Below are 16,984 nucleotides of genomic sequence, written 5' to 3'. Positions count from 1 at the left end.
AAAGTTGCTTCAATCAAAATACAGTATATACTTTTAATCTCAAAAAGTAGCTTCAATAAAAAAAATGTTTTTGATTGCAATAATAAATTTGAGACAAAAAAAGCATTTGAAAACTATTTTTCTTGATTGAAACAAATTTTTCCATTTAAGTAATGTTTTGCGTTTGGGCCACATTTTGGCTAGGACATTTGTGCCTTTATTATTCAATCAAATAAGTTGCTTCAAACAAAAAAATATATATAAAAAGAAAAACTTTGCACATGTGCCAATCACCGTTTACCAAAGCCTGAGAGGGTTTGAGTAGACTCACTATGAAGCTTTTAATAAAGGCAAGCATTTTCTAACTACTTTATTCTTGTTTAAAAATAATTCGGTGGGGCAGTAACATGTTTAAAACTTATCATAATTCTTACATTTTGAAGTGCTTGAAAATCATTTATAAATGATACTTTGGTGAAAAAAGTGAAAAAACAAGTCTTATGTATGTATGTATATGTATCTTTTTTCCAATGTAAAATCTGAATAAATGCATTGAACACGCACAAAAAAATGGGGGGGGCGCTACTTCGCGGTTTTCACTTATTGCGGCGGGTTCTGGTCCCCATTAACCGCGAAAAACGAGGGATCCCTGTATTTCTGAAAAGCTTTAAGAAGCAGGACTCATTCCCACCACTCGTCGGGCCGCTGTTGTGCCGACACCGGCCGTCAGCTCAAATCCAAGCCGAAAATAACGCGTCTCCGGCGGACGACGGGAGCGATGTGAGGCGCCCCCTCCATCCGAGAGAATGCCGCTTAATTTGACTCAACAGTGTGTTTCTTCGTTTATATTACCGCTAAATACACAAGCTTGACGCCAATTTAACGGGAGCTATTTTTTTTTCATGGGAGATTTGGCGAGCTCTGGCAGTGTTCAACGCAAGCTGCAACGAATGGCAGTAACTTTTTTATATCGCAAAACGTGAAAACGATTGAAACCATTACTCACCAAATTCAATCTGCTGGCAAATACAGGCAAGTGTGTATGCTGCGCTCTGGTCTGCCCCGATGTGGATAAGGCCTGCTTTTTGATTTCGCTGCTTTGCAATGCAACCGAAGGCTCTCCGAGCACTCCATGTACAGTAAGGAGTGCGCGCGTTTGGAATAATGGAACGCAGCTTGGCCCGATGATTGGTTCTCGTCAGCGAAGCATCTAGAAGGATTTGCTGACTGTGTTCTTAAATGCTCAGTTTACGTACTAAGTTAATCACATGATGATAATAATAATAATTAAATAAAACCTTGCGACCCCCCCCCCAAAAAAAGAATTTCTCCTCGGATCTACGCAATTCACGTAGGTCGCCCTTTTTGACTTCAAAACGGCGAATTTCGCCGAAAGGTGAGAGATTTTCATGCCTGTTTATGACTTTATTATGGGTGAACAGATAAAAGTGATCAAATCTGCTGGGTCAAAAATATACATACAGCAGCGCTAATATTTGGTAACATGTCCCTTGGCCATTTTCACTTCAATCAGGCGCTTTTGGTAGCCATCCACAAGCTTCTGGTTGAATCTTTGACCACTCCTCTTGACAGAATTGGTGCAGTTCAGTAAAATTTGATGGCTTTCTGACATGGACTTGTTTCTTCAGCATTGTCCACAAGTTCTCAATGGGGTTTAAGTCAGGACTTTGGGAAGGCCATTCGAAAACCTTAATTCTAGCCTGATTTAGCCATTCCATTACCACTTTTGATGTGTGTTCGGGGTCATTGTCCTGTTGGAACACCCAACTGCGCCCAAGACCCAATCTTTGGGCTGATGACGTTAGGTTATCTTGAAGAATTTGAAGGTAATCCTCCTTCTTCATTATCCCATTTACTCTCTGTAAAGCACCAGTTCCATTGGCAGCAAAACAGCCCCACAGCATAATACTACCACCGCCGTGCTTGACGGTAGGCATGGTGTACTTGGGGTTAAAGGCCTCACCTTTTCTCCTCCAAACATATTGCTGGGCATTGTGGCCAAACAGCTCGATTTTTGTTTTGTCTGACCACAGAACTTTCCTCCAGAAGATCTTATCTTTTTCCGAGTGATCAGCAGCAAACTTCAGTCGAGCCTTAAGGTGCCGCTTTTGGAGCAAGGGCTTGACTGTGGACACTGACACCTGTGTTCCAGCAGCTTCTAATTCTTGGCAGATCTGCTTTTTGGTGATTCTCGGTTGAATCTTCACCCTCCTGACCAATTTTCTCTCAGCAGCAGTTGATAGCTTGCATTTTCTTCCTGATCGTGGCAGTGACAAAACAGTGCCATGCACTTTATACTTATATACAATTGTTTGCACTGTTGCTCTTGGGACCTGCAGCTTCTTTGAAATGGCTCCAAGTTACTTTCCTGACTTGTTCAAGTCAATGATTCGCCCAAATTGCTAATTCGTGTAGCTGTATGTATATTTTTGACCCAGCAGGTTTGATCACTTTTTCCTGTTAAACCATAATAAAGTCATAAAAGAACCAAACTTCATGAATGTCTTTTGTGACAAAGAAGTATCTGTTCCAATCACTCCATCGGAGAAAAATCAGAGTTGTAGAAATAACTGGAAACTCAAGAGAGCCGTGACATTATGTTCTTCACAAGTGTATGTAAACTTTTGACTACAACTGTATATCCGTCTTGTGTCTTATCTTTCCATTCCAACAATAATTTACAGAAAAATATGGCATATTTTATAGATGGTTTGAATTGCGATTAATTACGATTAATTAATTTTTAAGCTATAATTAACCCGATTAAACATTTTAATCGTTTGACAGCCCTAGTATATATACATATAAACTTTAAACAATGGTGTTTAATGGGTGATTATTCTTGACTATTCAATTTATAATGTGTGGAAGCATCAATATAGATTCGTTTTTATTATTATTACTGTTAAAAAAAACAAAAAAAAAAACACTTTAAATGGTACGGCATTACGAAGCATACATGAAGGGCAACGTGAACCCGACACACTGTCGCCCCGCTGGACCCCAAGGCTAGTCAGGTGACCTGCATTCAGCATTCTTTCGACATCTTCTTTTCCAACAATCATTTTTAGAATGACTCAAGTTTTCACTCAAAGGTTTAAATTTTAAACCTGTAAATGGTCGTCTGACCACTATAACACAGTCACAGAAAGCTCTATTTCATTTATATTCTTTATCCAACGTAGAAAAATGTGTGGATTCGAAAATTTCATGTCATTTCTATATTATATGATACTTAAACTTGCTATTCATACATGTAAATAGTTTGTTAATCACTGGTAGACGTCCAATCCATTCGAACTGGGAGGGTGGCAGCGAATGAATGGAGCTCCCAGTTCAAATGGATTGGACATCAAAACCCTTTCAAAAGTCGTTTTCAGTAGCAAGGTTGTTAATACGTTTTCTTCCTGGTGATATGCAAAAAGTTACTGTGTAGCAAACATAAAACAGTTCAGTTTTCAAACCATCTATCAATGTCAATGGCACCGTCATGCTCACCTTGTCAACGGAGGCTCCCATGGTTCAGGTAGAAAACGACAAAAAGAAAAGCAGTCACTGGTCCTCACTGCATGATTCCCCTGGGACGGTCGCCCTCCTGGACTGGACGCTGGAGATTCTGTCTTTTTTGCAGGAGCGCTCGGGTTCGGTTTCTTCTCAACAGGGTGAGAAATACCTGAGGTAGAGTTGGGCTTCGGCAGAGCTGAAGGAGAGTACACAAGGGATGGAGAGGTCATGCAGGTGTTGGCGGCAAAAAACCGGGGCAAGAAAAAGAGAATTGAGAATATTTAAGCACTTTAGTATTTTCCACACTATAAGGCGCACCTAAAAGCTCTTAATTTTCTCTGACAATTATAATCTTCCTTATAATCTGATGCTCCTTATACATGGATCAACATTAGTTAATCGTAGCATGACATTCCCTTTAGCGTATAACCCCAACCACTACTACTACTGCACCTTGTAATGCGCATATGTGAACAGTTTTAAATAGGCTATTCTATGTAAACAGTTTTAGATTGGCTACTCATTGAAGGTGAGCCTTATATTCTGATGCGCCTTATAGTGCGGAAAATTCGGTATTTAAGTATTTTCAGTAGTTCATCACTTTTCCAAATGAGTGACAGTGAAAATGACCTCTACTTATTGGCTAGTTGTTTTTCCTTTTGATTTTTGGATCTAAAATATTTGGTTTTAATGAATGTAAAAAACAAACAAAAAAAATCTACGAAAATGAGTATGCAGGATTTGCGTTTCTTTTTACTAAGAAAAATGTATTAAAAACTTGCTAGAAAGTACTTTATTATGACAATTTTTTTAATTAAAAAAATGAAAACATTTTTTTTAAACTATAGATATTCCCATATTTTTTTTATTTAGAAAACGTATTAAAAAATAATGCAAGAACACTTTATAACCAATTCTTTATATAAAAAAAATAATAATAATGAAAACTACCAACAAAAAAAAATACAAAAAAAAAAAACAGATTTTCCCATTTAAAAATATATATATATATATTTTAGAAAATGTTGAGTAAATATTTGGGTTTTTGCTCGTTTTAAATAAAAAATACAATTAAAAAAATATATAAAATATTTAGAAATAGAAACAAATTAACAAAAAACCAAAAAAATACAATATATATATTTAGAAATTAAAAAGTAAAAAAAATAAAAATAAAAAATAAACTACAAAAATACAAGTTAAAAGAATATAAAAGATTTGGAAATGGAAAACAATTTAAAAATGAAAATAAAAATGAGAACAGGCACTATTTTTTGCCATTTTTCTTATATAAAAAAGAAATACAGGTATTTAAAAAAATACACAAAAAAGTTAAATATATACCGAGATAGATGTTTTTCGTATTCTAATTAAAAATGTTAACATTAACCCCTTCAGACATGAAGGACATTTCGTGTTCTGGTCTCTAAACCAATAAATACACTGAATTTAGTTGCTATTGCCAATTCTGGGAGATGATTGGATAAAACTTTACCCATCGAAATTAAATCATGCGGTTTGGCATGCCCTCTTTGCTATTTTTGGCTCTATGAAAGTGGCTGACCAAACGCAACTTCAAAAAGGATAAAGTAAAGTGCTCATATCTCATTAAAAACACATTAAAATAACCCCCCAAAAAACATATCCCCGACCCAAAAAAATGCACTTTGTTCTGGTACAGTACAGATTGTTTTTTTGCTCAGCAGAAAAAAATGCAGGTCTGAAAGGGTTAACTTGAATTTTTTTTTTTTTTAAACCATTTTTGGTTGAAAAAAGTATTTTGAATTGTTTTTTTTTTAAGTGCAATGGGTAATGTTTGTAGCTATACAAGCATTTTAATTAAATAAAAATGGGGGGAAAGTATAGCTTACCTTTTTTGTAAAAAAAAAAAAAAAAGATATGTACTCTTTTTTTTCTTTAAAAAAATGGACACAAAACAACAAGGACAATATTTACCAATTAATAGGAGCTCATTTCAATTAATCCTGAGATTTTGTACTTCCTCATTGTTGAACCTGGAGCAAACAATGTAGTTATTTTACCACAGAAATATGGTAGGAGGCTCGTTTTTTACCTTTATATTTTTAAACGACTCAAATGCTTGAAATAAAAAAGCAGGTTAACCTTTGAACCTCCACTGGTGTGACACTCTTGTCCAACATTCCCTGGCTTTTACTGGAAAAACTGGTAGCCAACCAAGAAGAGTGCGTAGTTCCCGCTTTCACCTGCAGGAGGTAGCAATTCACCATCAATAAATGTTTATACACGGATTTCTGCTTTGTTTGAAATTTTATTAACATTCAAATATTCAACAACAACAAAATGTTGGAAACAATTCCACTTCAAAAACACGACATGTTGCGTGTTCAAACTTTATTGACGCAATGAATCAAGTCAGGAACTGTCACTTCTCTCCCGCTCTTCTTTCTTTTTCTTTTTCTTTTTGCCATTGCGGTGTTTGTCCTCCGGAGAGCGGGAATCCCTGCGCGCATCCAAACATGAGAGATTAGAAGAATTTTCACGTTACACCAATGGCGGAAAATGACTTCACCTTTTGCGTTTTTTCTTCTTGCGTTCTCTGTCGCGACTCTTCTCACGGCTGCGGCGGCGCCGCGACCGACGGGACTCCGAAGACGCGGAGCGACGCTCGTCCGGATGACGCCTGCCAGACATCAAATCATTTGACTAGAGTTGTCCGATATTATCGGCCGATAAAAGCATTTTGAAATAATACTGAAATCGTTTTTTTATTAGCGGGTTTTGAGCAAAAATGCAAGTTGCAGGTCACAGTTTAGCCCTGCAGTTACGATTATTGACCATTTGTTGCTATGGATTTGTTATGTGAGCAGAACATTTGCATTCATTGTGCAAAAATTCAGTGAACAAGACATGATTGAAAAATAATGAATTATCACCTCATTACATACAACTACTGTGTCACCAAAAAGAAACGGTCACTAAGAAAACTAGAAAAGCAATAAAATACAAAAATCACTAGCCCTGCAAGCAGGACTCAACGGGCCCTGGGGAGTCCTGTGTTGATTTCTCCAATTTCTTTTCGGTGATTTTTTTGGGGGGGGTCATTAGGTTTTTTTCCCTTCGAGGAGGAGTCGGTATTGTAAAAAAGGCCATTTCCTGTTCCCAGCAGGGGGCGCCAGGCCTAATGGGTGATATTTCAATGAAGTCGAGTTCAGGCTGGGATACATCACGTACATGCCAAATATGAAAAAGATTGAACGTTGTATGGGGGAGTTATTAGTCATTTTCTGAATTTGGTGTTTTGTCAAAAAAAAGTCCGACTTTGGCACGATGAAAAATACATCGTATCTTTTTTTCTCTTACAGATGACGTAGCAGAGTGTGAAGCAACAACCTTAATGAGTCAAAGCAGTTCTTCACTGCTGTCATCAGATGAACCAATTTATCCCTAATATATGTCATTGAAAAGTACATAGTATTTTGTTCTCCCACAGAAGAAGTAGCAGAGTGTGAACCCTAAACCCTAACCCTAAACCTAAGACAAAAAAAACGCCCTGCACAGCTCAGCCCGTGAATGAAAACTCACCATTTTGATATGTGCAAATTTTTGTGAGTTTTCGAGCATGTTCAGAACTTCAAATTGGCCATTTTCATTTGCCCTGAAGAAGCCCTAACCCTAAACCATAATCCTAATCCCCAAATAACCTCGATTTTGGTTTATTTTCCAGTCTTTTAAAAAGGAGTAAATCTCTCTCCCAGTAACCCGGAGCATCAATCATTACGTTGTGCGTCCGTCCGTTAACGGTGTCCGGGCGGCAGACGTGTCTTGAATGTCGTTCCGCTACGAGCAGCTGTCATAAAGTTATGAGGGAAAATCATCATTTTTGAACCTTTATGAATCGTGATCTAATCGTCACGTGTCGAATCACTATGCACCTAATAATTGATTTTTTGGAACTCTTCTAATTTCTATAGCCGTAAATTAAAAAAAAAGTGCCAAGAACCTTTGAGATGTTCCTTCTCTGGCCTCTTCCTTTTCTTTCTCGTCCTCATCCTCTTGGTGTTGCTCCTTCCACTGTCTGCTTAGCTCCTCTGAGTGCACCTGGATGACTTCTCGGATAATCTGCCAGGTTGTTTTGATGGTTATAAACCCAGAAAAATGACACCAGAGGGGCAACTTCATACCTCCGTGTAGGACTTCTTGGTGATGTGAACATTCTTAGCGCGGTAAGACTGCCGCCTCCTCTTGTAATCCCGCATTTCCGCCATCAGCTCCAGATGAGTCTTCGGCTCATTTTGTTGCTCAGCTGACATGAACACGCATTATTTTAGGGGAGCGCGATATCCATTTTTTGAAACCAATACCGATAACTTCCTGCTCCTCAAAGCCGATACCGATATCGATAACCGATAATAAATACTACAATTTTTTAAATGCATAACCTGAGTTTTTGAACACCAGGAGGTTTGAAAAAAAAAAAAAAAAAGTGGTGGATGCAACATAGATTTGCCTTTGATCATACCAGATTTTTCATAATAACATGAACAAAACAGCGCGTTTCACTTCTGCACTGCCCGACAGCCAGCTAAGAATGAATGCACTTCCATAAACCACATCTTGGTCTTTTCTTGCTTTTATGGGAAGACACTCGTCTTAATATTGTGAAAATACAACAGAAAAATACACATATTCAATACTCAATATACAACAAAATGCACAATACACTTATATACACAACTATTATATGTATAGCATAGCTAAGCCTGTCGCAATATGCAATAATTCCATTTATCGCGCGATATATAAAAAGGAAGGCGGTAATTTTTCCGCTGCGATTTATCGCCTCACGTGCACGTGTATGCGCGCGTACGGCAGACGTGCTGTTAAAAGTTCGTTACCAACTGCGCAAAATGCATCTTCGTTCCAGGTCCGGCAAAAACTAGGGCCAGAGCCAATCGTTCCCATTATATCCTATTGTTCAACGTATACCGGCCGCGTCAGTGCTCCGGAGTGACTGTGGACCATCTATGGCGCGCCGGTGTTGTTGACGTGTGGGCGCTCCCGTCAGGAGTGACATTTCATGCGGGGCGGCTATTTTTCGGCACAACGCTGGATATTTACAACAAAGTCCGCCAAAACATTGTTACCGACTTGGCTGCTACAAATAACCTCACTTTGACAACAAACAGCTGAATGAAATTAAGAGCGCTGTGCTTCAAACTCGTCCTGTTTATGAAAGCCGTCATATGCTGGTGTAGTGTAGTAATGAGCAGACGTGACTTCAGCGGCGCTTGCTAACTTTTTTAATGCGCGGTTGCGCGCACACACTAGATATCATGAAATGGCAAACTAGATGTGCTACGTCCCATGCCATTGGCTACGTGAGCCCAGAGTGATTATGGGACATGTAGTCCATATACTACATCGATGAATTCTAAACTGTCATTTGTCACATGAGGTTAAGAAGGCCAAATCAATCCATGCCAGTGACTATAGATAATGTTGCAAATATTGTTAATTCAGTATGTGACACAGATGGATTCGGACCATAAATAGGATGTCTTGCTCATGTAGTAAACCTAGCTGCTAAGAGAGCTGTAGCAATCAACGGTGTGACCTGCCTCACTTTACAAACAGTAAAGATTGTTCTCAGCACTTTTATACTATTTTTTTTCATATCAGTAAGAAGTAAGCACGTAAATATTATGCACTAAAATGCATGTTTATATGATGGCAATTTAATTTTTGCTCGTTAGAAAAAAAAAAGAAAAAAAAAAAAAAAAAACAATTGTTTTTTTTTTTTTTACAGAGCATTAAATGTATTGAATCGGATTGAAAATCGTGTCCCCCGTATCAAAATTCGTACCGAACCATGACTTAACTGTATCGTTGCATCCCTATGGAACACCATTGCAGAAGCTATGACGGGAAATGTTTTCATTTTCCTAAATGCTTAAGTTATTAAGTGCAATTTTTTTTTTTTAAAACACATTTTATTTATTCTGTTTCTGGGCGGTATCAATATTGTTTTTTTTTACTTAAGAGGCAGGGTCTATTGTTTTTAGTTGTGATTTATTAAAAAGTATATTTGAATTTAAGAGTTAATATTTATCGTGTTTAAATGGGTGTACTTGATCTATTAATATATACTGTATTCGCACTGTGTTATTGTAAATTGGTTAAAAAAAATTGGGGGGGGCGCGCAATAATATCGCATATCGCAATAATTTATGAGAATAATTATTGCACACTAAAATTTGTTATCGCGACAGGCCTAAGCATAGCACACTAGCTTGAGCTACTAAAGCATTGGCTGGCTTCTATAACACAACTTATTAAGTTCTGTACATATGACCCTTCACCACAGAAGTACCGTAATTTTTGGACTATAAGGCGCTACTTTTTTCCTTCATTTTGAATCCTGCGGCTTATAGTCAAGTGCGGCTTATTTGTTGATTTTTTTTGGGGGGTTAATAGGTAACACTTTATTTGACAGTGGCATCATAGGACTAGCATTAATTTTGATAACTATTTACATCTGTAGTGCTGCAATGCATGCTAGGAGGCATGTTGGACGACAACAGTGTTGACAGCAGGTAGCAGCAGAGGTTTACTGTCTCCCCCAAGGGAGCAGTGAAAGCCAAATGAACCTTCTTGAAGTAATGAAGCTTTGAATCAATTAGCTGCAAAGCTTCATGCTGGTTGGTTTGGTCTTATGACAGTCGTATGATGCTGCTGTCAAATAAAGTGTTACCGGTTAATATCTTTTGGTGTAAATATCCCATTACACAGTGAGGACAGCTGCAGCTAATAGTCCAGTGCGGCTAATCTATGAGCAAATGTTGTTTTCGTACCAAATTTGGTGGGTAGCGGCTTATAGTCAGGTGCGTCTTATAGTGCGAAAATTACGGTAAACATATGTTGCACATTCATATGTTATAGTAAACATTAAATACTTACAGACGTATATGTCCGAGGCGGAAACGTAACAGAAAGCATTCACGATTGTCAATGCTACTGCTAGACACCGCAATGAGTATGTGAATGAGCTTGTAATGTGAACCAAACTACTGTAACAAAAAATAGATACAGCGAATTATTCTGACCAGCAGGTGGGAGCAATGCCCCGCAAATGGTCAACTGCTTTCCCATACTATTGTGTAAACTGTAAAGCCAGCACAGTACATATTATCGGTCCTATTAATAATGTTAGCGGATTTATCGGGATGACGTCATAATTCCTATTATCGGACCGATAATTATCAGACCAATAATTATCGTGCACCAGTCCATGTTTTACAGAGATTTGTCAAAAAAACGTGCAATGGTGGTTATGTCTTACCTTTCTTCAGCTTTGAAACCAAATCGACGTAAAGCTCGTCGTTGCCAGAGGCGCCGTCGGCCTTCTCTCGGTTGAGGACGCCGATCACGTGATCGTAAAGCGCCAACCGGTCGGCCGCGGTGAGGTCGCACACGGCTCGCTTGTGGTTCTGTGGCACGTCCACCGGGTGCTGGGAATACTGGCCTGGTGACCAAATAAAGAATACAGCTGGAAATCACAAATTTCATGACTAAGAGACAGTACAGTACCTTTCCAGAAGACACCCTCCATCTTCATGAGCGGCGCAGCTGATTTGGCCTGTATGATCACCTGGTTTTGAAGATTCTTGTCTGCAAGAAATAAAAAAAATAGCATATCATACTTCCATAACACCATAAAATGACAAACAAAAACGAAGCATGCAATGTGCTTATGTAAACAAAACAAATTGTCCTCAAGTTTTCTGACCTACATATTTCCCCCATCTGGTGGCCAAACTTCATATTGCCACCAATTACTCAATCATACAATATTTTCTGCCCCAATAACATATACGACGCCTAGCAAAAAATATGTGTTGTGTTTCACAGTATTTGCACTGCTCTTAATGGCCCTTTAAATGTTCGCGTGTGACATCGTTGACACGTGATCAAATGTCCATGCGTGTCACGTGATCAAATGTCCGTGCGTGTCACATGATCGTCTTGTCACATTTGAAAAGGCAAATGCCGCGATCGTTCAGCATGACAAGTAGTGAGCCTTGACCCGGTGTACAGCCAACAGGTTATTACCTGCTGCCACGACTACCACTATTGCTGCTATGGCTAATCCTGTTCCTGCCTGACATTTTAAACTGCAAAAAGCAAAATAAAGAGGAAAAGAGGAACAGTGGAAAAGTGAGCTGAGTAATTCCTTAGACACCGTGGTCAACCCCTTTCCGTGGGGAAAACGGAACAGTAATAACCTGCGGTTCACCAAGCCAACACATCTCATCAGGCTGATAAGTGAAGAAGCACCTATTAAAAACGCCAAATAGACCATCGGTGACTTATGTTCTCGGCTGAAATTATGGCCCTGATGGATTCGGCTGAAATTGAGGCCCTGAAAGGAAGACGCTCAACAGCGCAGGCCTTATTCAGCAGAAGAGCTAACAAACTAACCCTCACAGTTGACCTCCTAGAGCAAGGAGCCCTAATTGATGAACTCCGAGCACTCAGCACAGATTTTGGCAGGGTGCACGACACTGGCCTAGAATATATGGATGCTCTAGGAGAGACTGAAGACGCTGAGGAAGAAATCACCCTGATTAGGGAGAAAACCACCAAGTGCCTTGCCACATACACAGAAGCACTTCAGCTTGGAAGGGAAACATTGTGGTCCAAATATGCCCAGCCCGACATTCTGTTGCATGCTGAAGGTGCAGAGGAAAAATGTGCAGAGTTGGAGGGCACCAGGGTGGAAAATTTGCCAGAACTCGAATACCAAGCCCTGAGGGAGTGCCTGCAGGAGAAGATTTATGTTCTCGAGCAAAAGGTGCATGAGTGGGATTGTATCGTCGCTGGCAACAAAACTACAGTCTACAAACAGCAGCTGTATAAATTAAGGAACAGGCTAGGTACCTGGGATCTGAGCTGGCAAAAATCATGCCACACCACGCCCAAGACAGAACCCATTGGAGCTGGTCTGCAGCCAACACCCTATGCACCACCTACTGGTTTGAAGCCTCAGATCAGTCTGGAAAGAACACGACTGCCCGTCTTCTCTGGAGACATGACTGATTATTATCGATGGAAGACTGAGTGGGCAGAGTTGGAGCTGCTGGGAAATCCGTTGAGGACTGCAGGCGTCACGCGGTTTCATCTATTGGCTAGCCTGAGTGATAAAGTGAAGAGAGACCTGGTCCTGTCCAGCTGCGCTACACCAGATGAGATGTTCAAACGCCTTGACAACCGGTTTGGAAATAAAGCCAGAATTGTGCTTAAAATTGCCGAGGAAATTGAAAGCCTGGCGCCTGTGAGAGGAAACAACCCAAGAAAAGCTATCGAGTTGATCCAAACAGTAGAGCGGGCCCTCAGCGACCTGGTAATCCTGGGAGAAGAGGACGTCTTAAAAAATTCGTCTTGTAGCGCAGTCACTGGAAAGAAAATTACCAAGCTCTTTAAAGGAGAAGTGGATCGAGCATAAGGCTGACCCAGTGAATGGCTTCGGTCCACACAACCACTTCCACTCTCTGCTGCTTTTCTTACAGAAGCAAGAGGCAGTGTTGGAGGAGCTGGACCAGCTGGATGAGGGCCTTGGAGATGGGGGGAACGCAGCGAAAAGCCAAGCTGCAAAGACCATCAAGAAAGCCTTCTCAAAAGCCACGTCTGGTGAAAAGGGCTCATCTCAATCAAAGCCACGCTTGGGCTCATGCACTGCTTGCTCTGACGGGACACATGCCGGCAGGTTATTCAGATGTTTCAAGACTACAGTTACAGTTAGACCTCACTTTGATGGTTAATGCAGTTATTGCACTTTTGTTGTTTTGTCACAATAGATTGGTTTATTTACATTTAAAAAACCAGAAGATATTCTTTTACGAATGTGATTGCACTTTAGTTTACATGTTTAAATGTTCAGATATTAAGATTTCAACTAGGCAAAATAACATGCTTTTTCTCTAAATATATTGTTATAATCGTTTGTTTAGGATGTACTGTAATTATTTTCTGTATAAAAATTAACTTGGTGTTCAAAAAGTCTTTTTTCCAACTTGAGTCTTGAAAAAGAGGGGGTCGTCTTATATTCGGGCCAATACGGTATATTTCCCTGCATTTGCCCTATAAAAGTAACATTTACTGACCATCACAATGCATTTCTTTTATTGTTTCTGAATGCTAAAGAGTTGCACTTTTGAACTAATTCATTATTATTTTTTTCAAGCTTTTTATCTGAGTTTGTTCAACATGATAATATGTCTGAGTGAGTGTTCGTCCGAGACTGGTGATTCCATACTTTTGGCTAAGGGTTGTAACTAGTATCTACTACTGTCAATGTTAAGTGATTTTATCCACGTGGTCAAATTGACCACCCCATACCTAATAACTGTTACTACTATTACTCGGTGAAGTTTTCACTCACCCATCATAAAACTTCGGACGCTGGTGTTGTCGTAGCACCCGGAAGAGTCGCACATCGCGGCCTGCCAGACACCAAATTACCATATTATTTTTCAATGTGTAATTAAAAGAGGAAGATATTAAAGTCACCTGCTCTTCTGAAGAGTAGCCCATCTTTCTGAGACAACATGATGCTTTGTGTCGCTCCATGCTGCGTACGGGGATGAGATGGCCGGGGTCGTAGGGACACACCTCCATTGGCTCCTGGATTAAAAGAAATGAATGAATTGATGAAAAAAATCCCCTGATCTAAATCCCCTCCCCAAATTCATTTTTGTTGTGGGCCAACTGCCACAAATGCAACTAACTGACGAAAATTGATGATCAAACGAATCGAAAAAAATTTAAGATTTGTTTAGCGACATTGTTGACCTAAAAAAAAGGTAAGAATCCTGTTTTGAGCCACTTCATTCTTCTACATATTTTTAATCTATACATATTTTTTATAATACAAAAAAAAAAAAAAGGAGAAAACTAGAGGTTGACCGATATATTGGCCAGCCAATATACCAGCCCGATGTTTTTTTCTAACATTAGCAATCGGGCGATTTCATATATATTTTTGTTAATCGGCTGATTAACAAAAAATTAAGCCGATAAAAAAAGGATTTTGATCAATCATCTCCCATGGCAGTTTGAAGGCAGGCTGCTACTAGCCTGGCTCTGCCAGACTATTCTCCCTGTATTTTTCAAACACTGATAGTATAGTCTGGAAACCATCCCATTAACGGCCTTTTCGAGCAGGTACAAAATCAATCGACAAATCAGATTCGTTTATTTGCGTGACGTGTTCTTCTCGAGCAATGTCACTCTTGCGCGTCGAAAGTCGTCTCTTCAGCAGCACAGATGGTGAACGGCAGAGCCGAGAATATGTTCCAATCCACGGTAAAATCAGTTTTAAATGACCAAAAACACATCGACACGAGTCATTGACAACAGTCTGTCTCGCGCTAGCCATGTCGAATAAACTCCGCTCTCTTCGTATGTTTACTTCCGCGCGCAAGTCCATCGTCCTGCGGTCGCCATTTTACTAACGTCACGTCTGCCCGTCGCTGATTGGTCCACTCCGCTGTCTGTTTGCTGTGGCTTGCTCCGCCCTGGAAATTGTTTCCGTGGGAATGGTGGCCAGACTCAATAGCTGGAACAGCGTTGAGTCTGGTGTACCAGGCTAGGCTGCTACTGAAAGCTTCAAGCTTACCTGTTTTGTAAATATTAAGGCTGCAGCTATCGATTAATCGATTAACTAGTTAGTTCGAATAATCGAGTAAACGGATAAGGAACATAAAAAATGAAAATGCCTGAGCTGAGTCTCAAACGGGATAGAAAATAAATGAATGAGCTTCTAAGAACAACAAAAGAAATGGCTAACTTATATACTTATAAATACTAACTTTTTTTTTTTTTTTTTTTTTACAATGCGCTTAACAAATGGTTCAAACACATATTCCCACTAATAATGGCTAAATATACCTATAAACTAAATTACGAATGCATTAGAAAACATTAGCTCAACAAAAACTTAGCTTCTGTTGGTCTTAACAGGGAGCAACTAAATTCAGCCATGTGAAATCATATTCAGTGTTGCCACTAGAGGGCAGTGTATTTACCCAAATCAATGAAACTAAATGCAAAGACTTAAAAAAAAAGAAAAAAGATTAAAATGCCACTTTAAATAAACGAGTACTCAAAGCAGCAAAACTTAATTCTAATCTTTTTTCTAATCGAATTACTCGAGTTAATCCATCATTGCAGCACTAGTGAGCATTGTAAGATTTTTTTATCTTGCATGAGAGAATATGCAATGTTTCTTTAGCCTTTTAAGGTGTTTACTGAGTGATCCTTTCACTCTAAATGTAACTTATAGCTTTAACGTAGCATTCTCATTAGCATTAGCTTTAGCATGGCTAGCATCCTCTTAAACTTGTTGACATGTTGTTGTGATGTCCTGGTGGGTTTAATTATGTACGAGTGTGCATAATCATAAAAATGCCATTATAATCTACATGCTTTAAAAAAAAAAAAATCTGCCTCAAATATCATTTTACAAAATATGCTTTGGATATTGGCAATCGGCTGGAAATTTTTTTTTTTTAGATATCGGTATCGGCATTTGAAAATCCCATATCGGTCGACTTGTAGAGAAAACACTCCATATTTAATTATTTCCAATTTTTTGTTGTTGAATTAAAAAAGAAATACAATAATATTTTTATTTTATCTATTTTGTTTTTCATTAAAAAGTGGGGGCAAAACAGTAAATATTCTTATTTTAATTTTTAATACAGAAAAGGACCAAAAAGTAAATATTCTTTCATTGATGAGTATTTTGAACTTCTTTATTGATTGTCTTTAAAAAGGGGAGAAACAGTAAATATTCTGATTTCTGTAGCCGTCAATCTTTAATTGACCACAACAAAAATTGTGTTTAAATTTCATTGCAGCAAAAATTTCAACAACAAAAAAATACCATGAGATTGATACACAGAGACTTTTACGGGCCACACCAAATGAAGTGCCAGCCCACATCTGGCCCACGAACCGCAAGTTCAACACCGTGCTATAGAGATTATTATTGTAATTAACGCATCAAATTCAGTCAGCGAGTTAAATATTTAGATGAAATTAATAAAAATACACAAACATACTCTATTATTAAATCATAAAAAATTACCTTCGCTCTGTCTGTGTCCGGCGTCCATCCAAGTGCGTCGTACATGCCTTGTATTTGCTCGTTGCATTTTTTGGTAAAATCTATTAACTCCACTAGGAGTTGCGTTCGCTGCTGGAGGGTTATGTTTTCCGTAGAGTCTGACATTTTTGTGTCAACAGGTCCAAAAAAAGACAAAAAAATCGACCAATTCCAACACGGTTTAACTTGTGTTGGTAGCCATGTTTAGTAGCAACACAGCTAGAACGTCTTCTTCGTGTTTGTGAATACATTTGTTTAGTCAGCACGCCATCTAGAGGAAGATAGCTGACTTACAGGTCAGGTGGTCAGTCCCGACCAATCCCAATGTTACAT

The 16,984-nt window shown here is 38.9% G+C and overlaps 1 protein-coding gene across 2 annotated transcripts; it reads right to left on the bottom strand.

The window, feature by feature from the left end:
- Window positions 1-3,544: 3,544 nt before the first annotated feature.
- Window positions 3,545-16,877, bottom strand: LOC130914345 (U11/U12 small nuclear ribonucleoprotein 48 kDa protein-like). 2 transcript variants are annotated; one of them, XM_057833440.1, is made up of 11 exons: window positions 16,634-16,877; window positions 14,053-14,166; window positions 13,925-13,985; window positions 11,074-11,154; window positions 10,826-11,008; window positions 7,668-7,789; window positions 7,487-7,605; window positions 6,056-6,166; window positions 5,629-5,986; window positions 5,461-5,519; window positions 3,545-3,700 (listed from the first exon to the last, which is right to left on the bottom strand). In XM_057833440.1, exons 1-9 carry the CDS (start codon window positions 16,775-16,777, stop codon window positions 5,899-5,901), a joined length of 1,023 nt encoding a protein of 340 aa, XP_057689423.1. In that variant the 5' UTR covers window positions 16,778-16,877; the 3' UTR covers window positions 3,545-3,700; window positions 5,461-5,519; window positions 5,629-5,898. The 2 variants fall into 2 exon arrangements, with proteins under 2 accessions (XP_057689423.1, XP_057689424.1); XM_057833441.1 differs by lacking the exon at window positions 5,461-5,519.
- Window positions 16,878-16,984: the final 107 nt, after the last annotated feature.

The sequence above is a fragment of the Corythoichthys intestinalis genome, chromosome 4 (genome assembly GCF_030265065.1).
Source record: "Corythoichthys intestinalis isolate RoL2023-P3 chromosome 4, ASM3026506v1, whole genome shotgun sequence".
Classification (NCBI taxonomy): Eukaryota; Metazoa; Chordata; class Actinopteri; order Syngnathiformes; family Syngnathidae; genus Corythoichthys; species Corythoichthys intestinalis.
Note: the sequence above shows the minus strand (reverse complement) of the source record. Positions and strands in the feature narration are given on the sequence as shown.

Coding starts and splice junctions, on each gene's coding strand:
- LOC130914345 (XM_057833440.1), bottom strand. CDS start 16,777: ATGTCAGACTCTACGGAAAACATAACCCTCCAGCAGCGAACGCAACTC. Junction 14,167..16,633: donor CGGACACAGACAGAGCGAAG/GTAATTTTTTAT, acceptor CTTTTAATCCAG/GAGCCAATGGAGGTGTGTCC. Junction 5,987..6,055: donor AAGAAGAAAAAACGCAAAAG/GTGAAGTCATTT, acceptor GGATGCGCGCAG/GGATTCCCGCTCTCCGGAGG.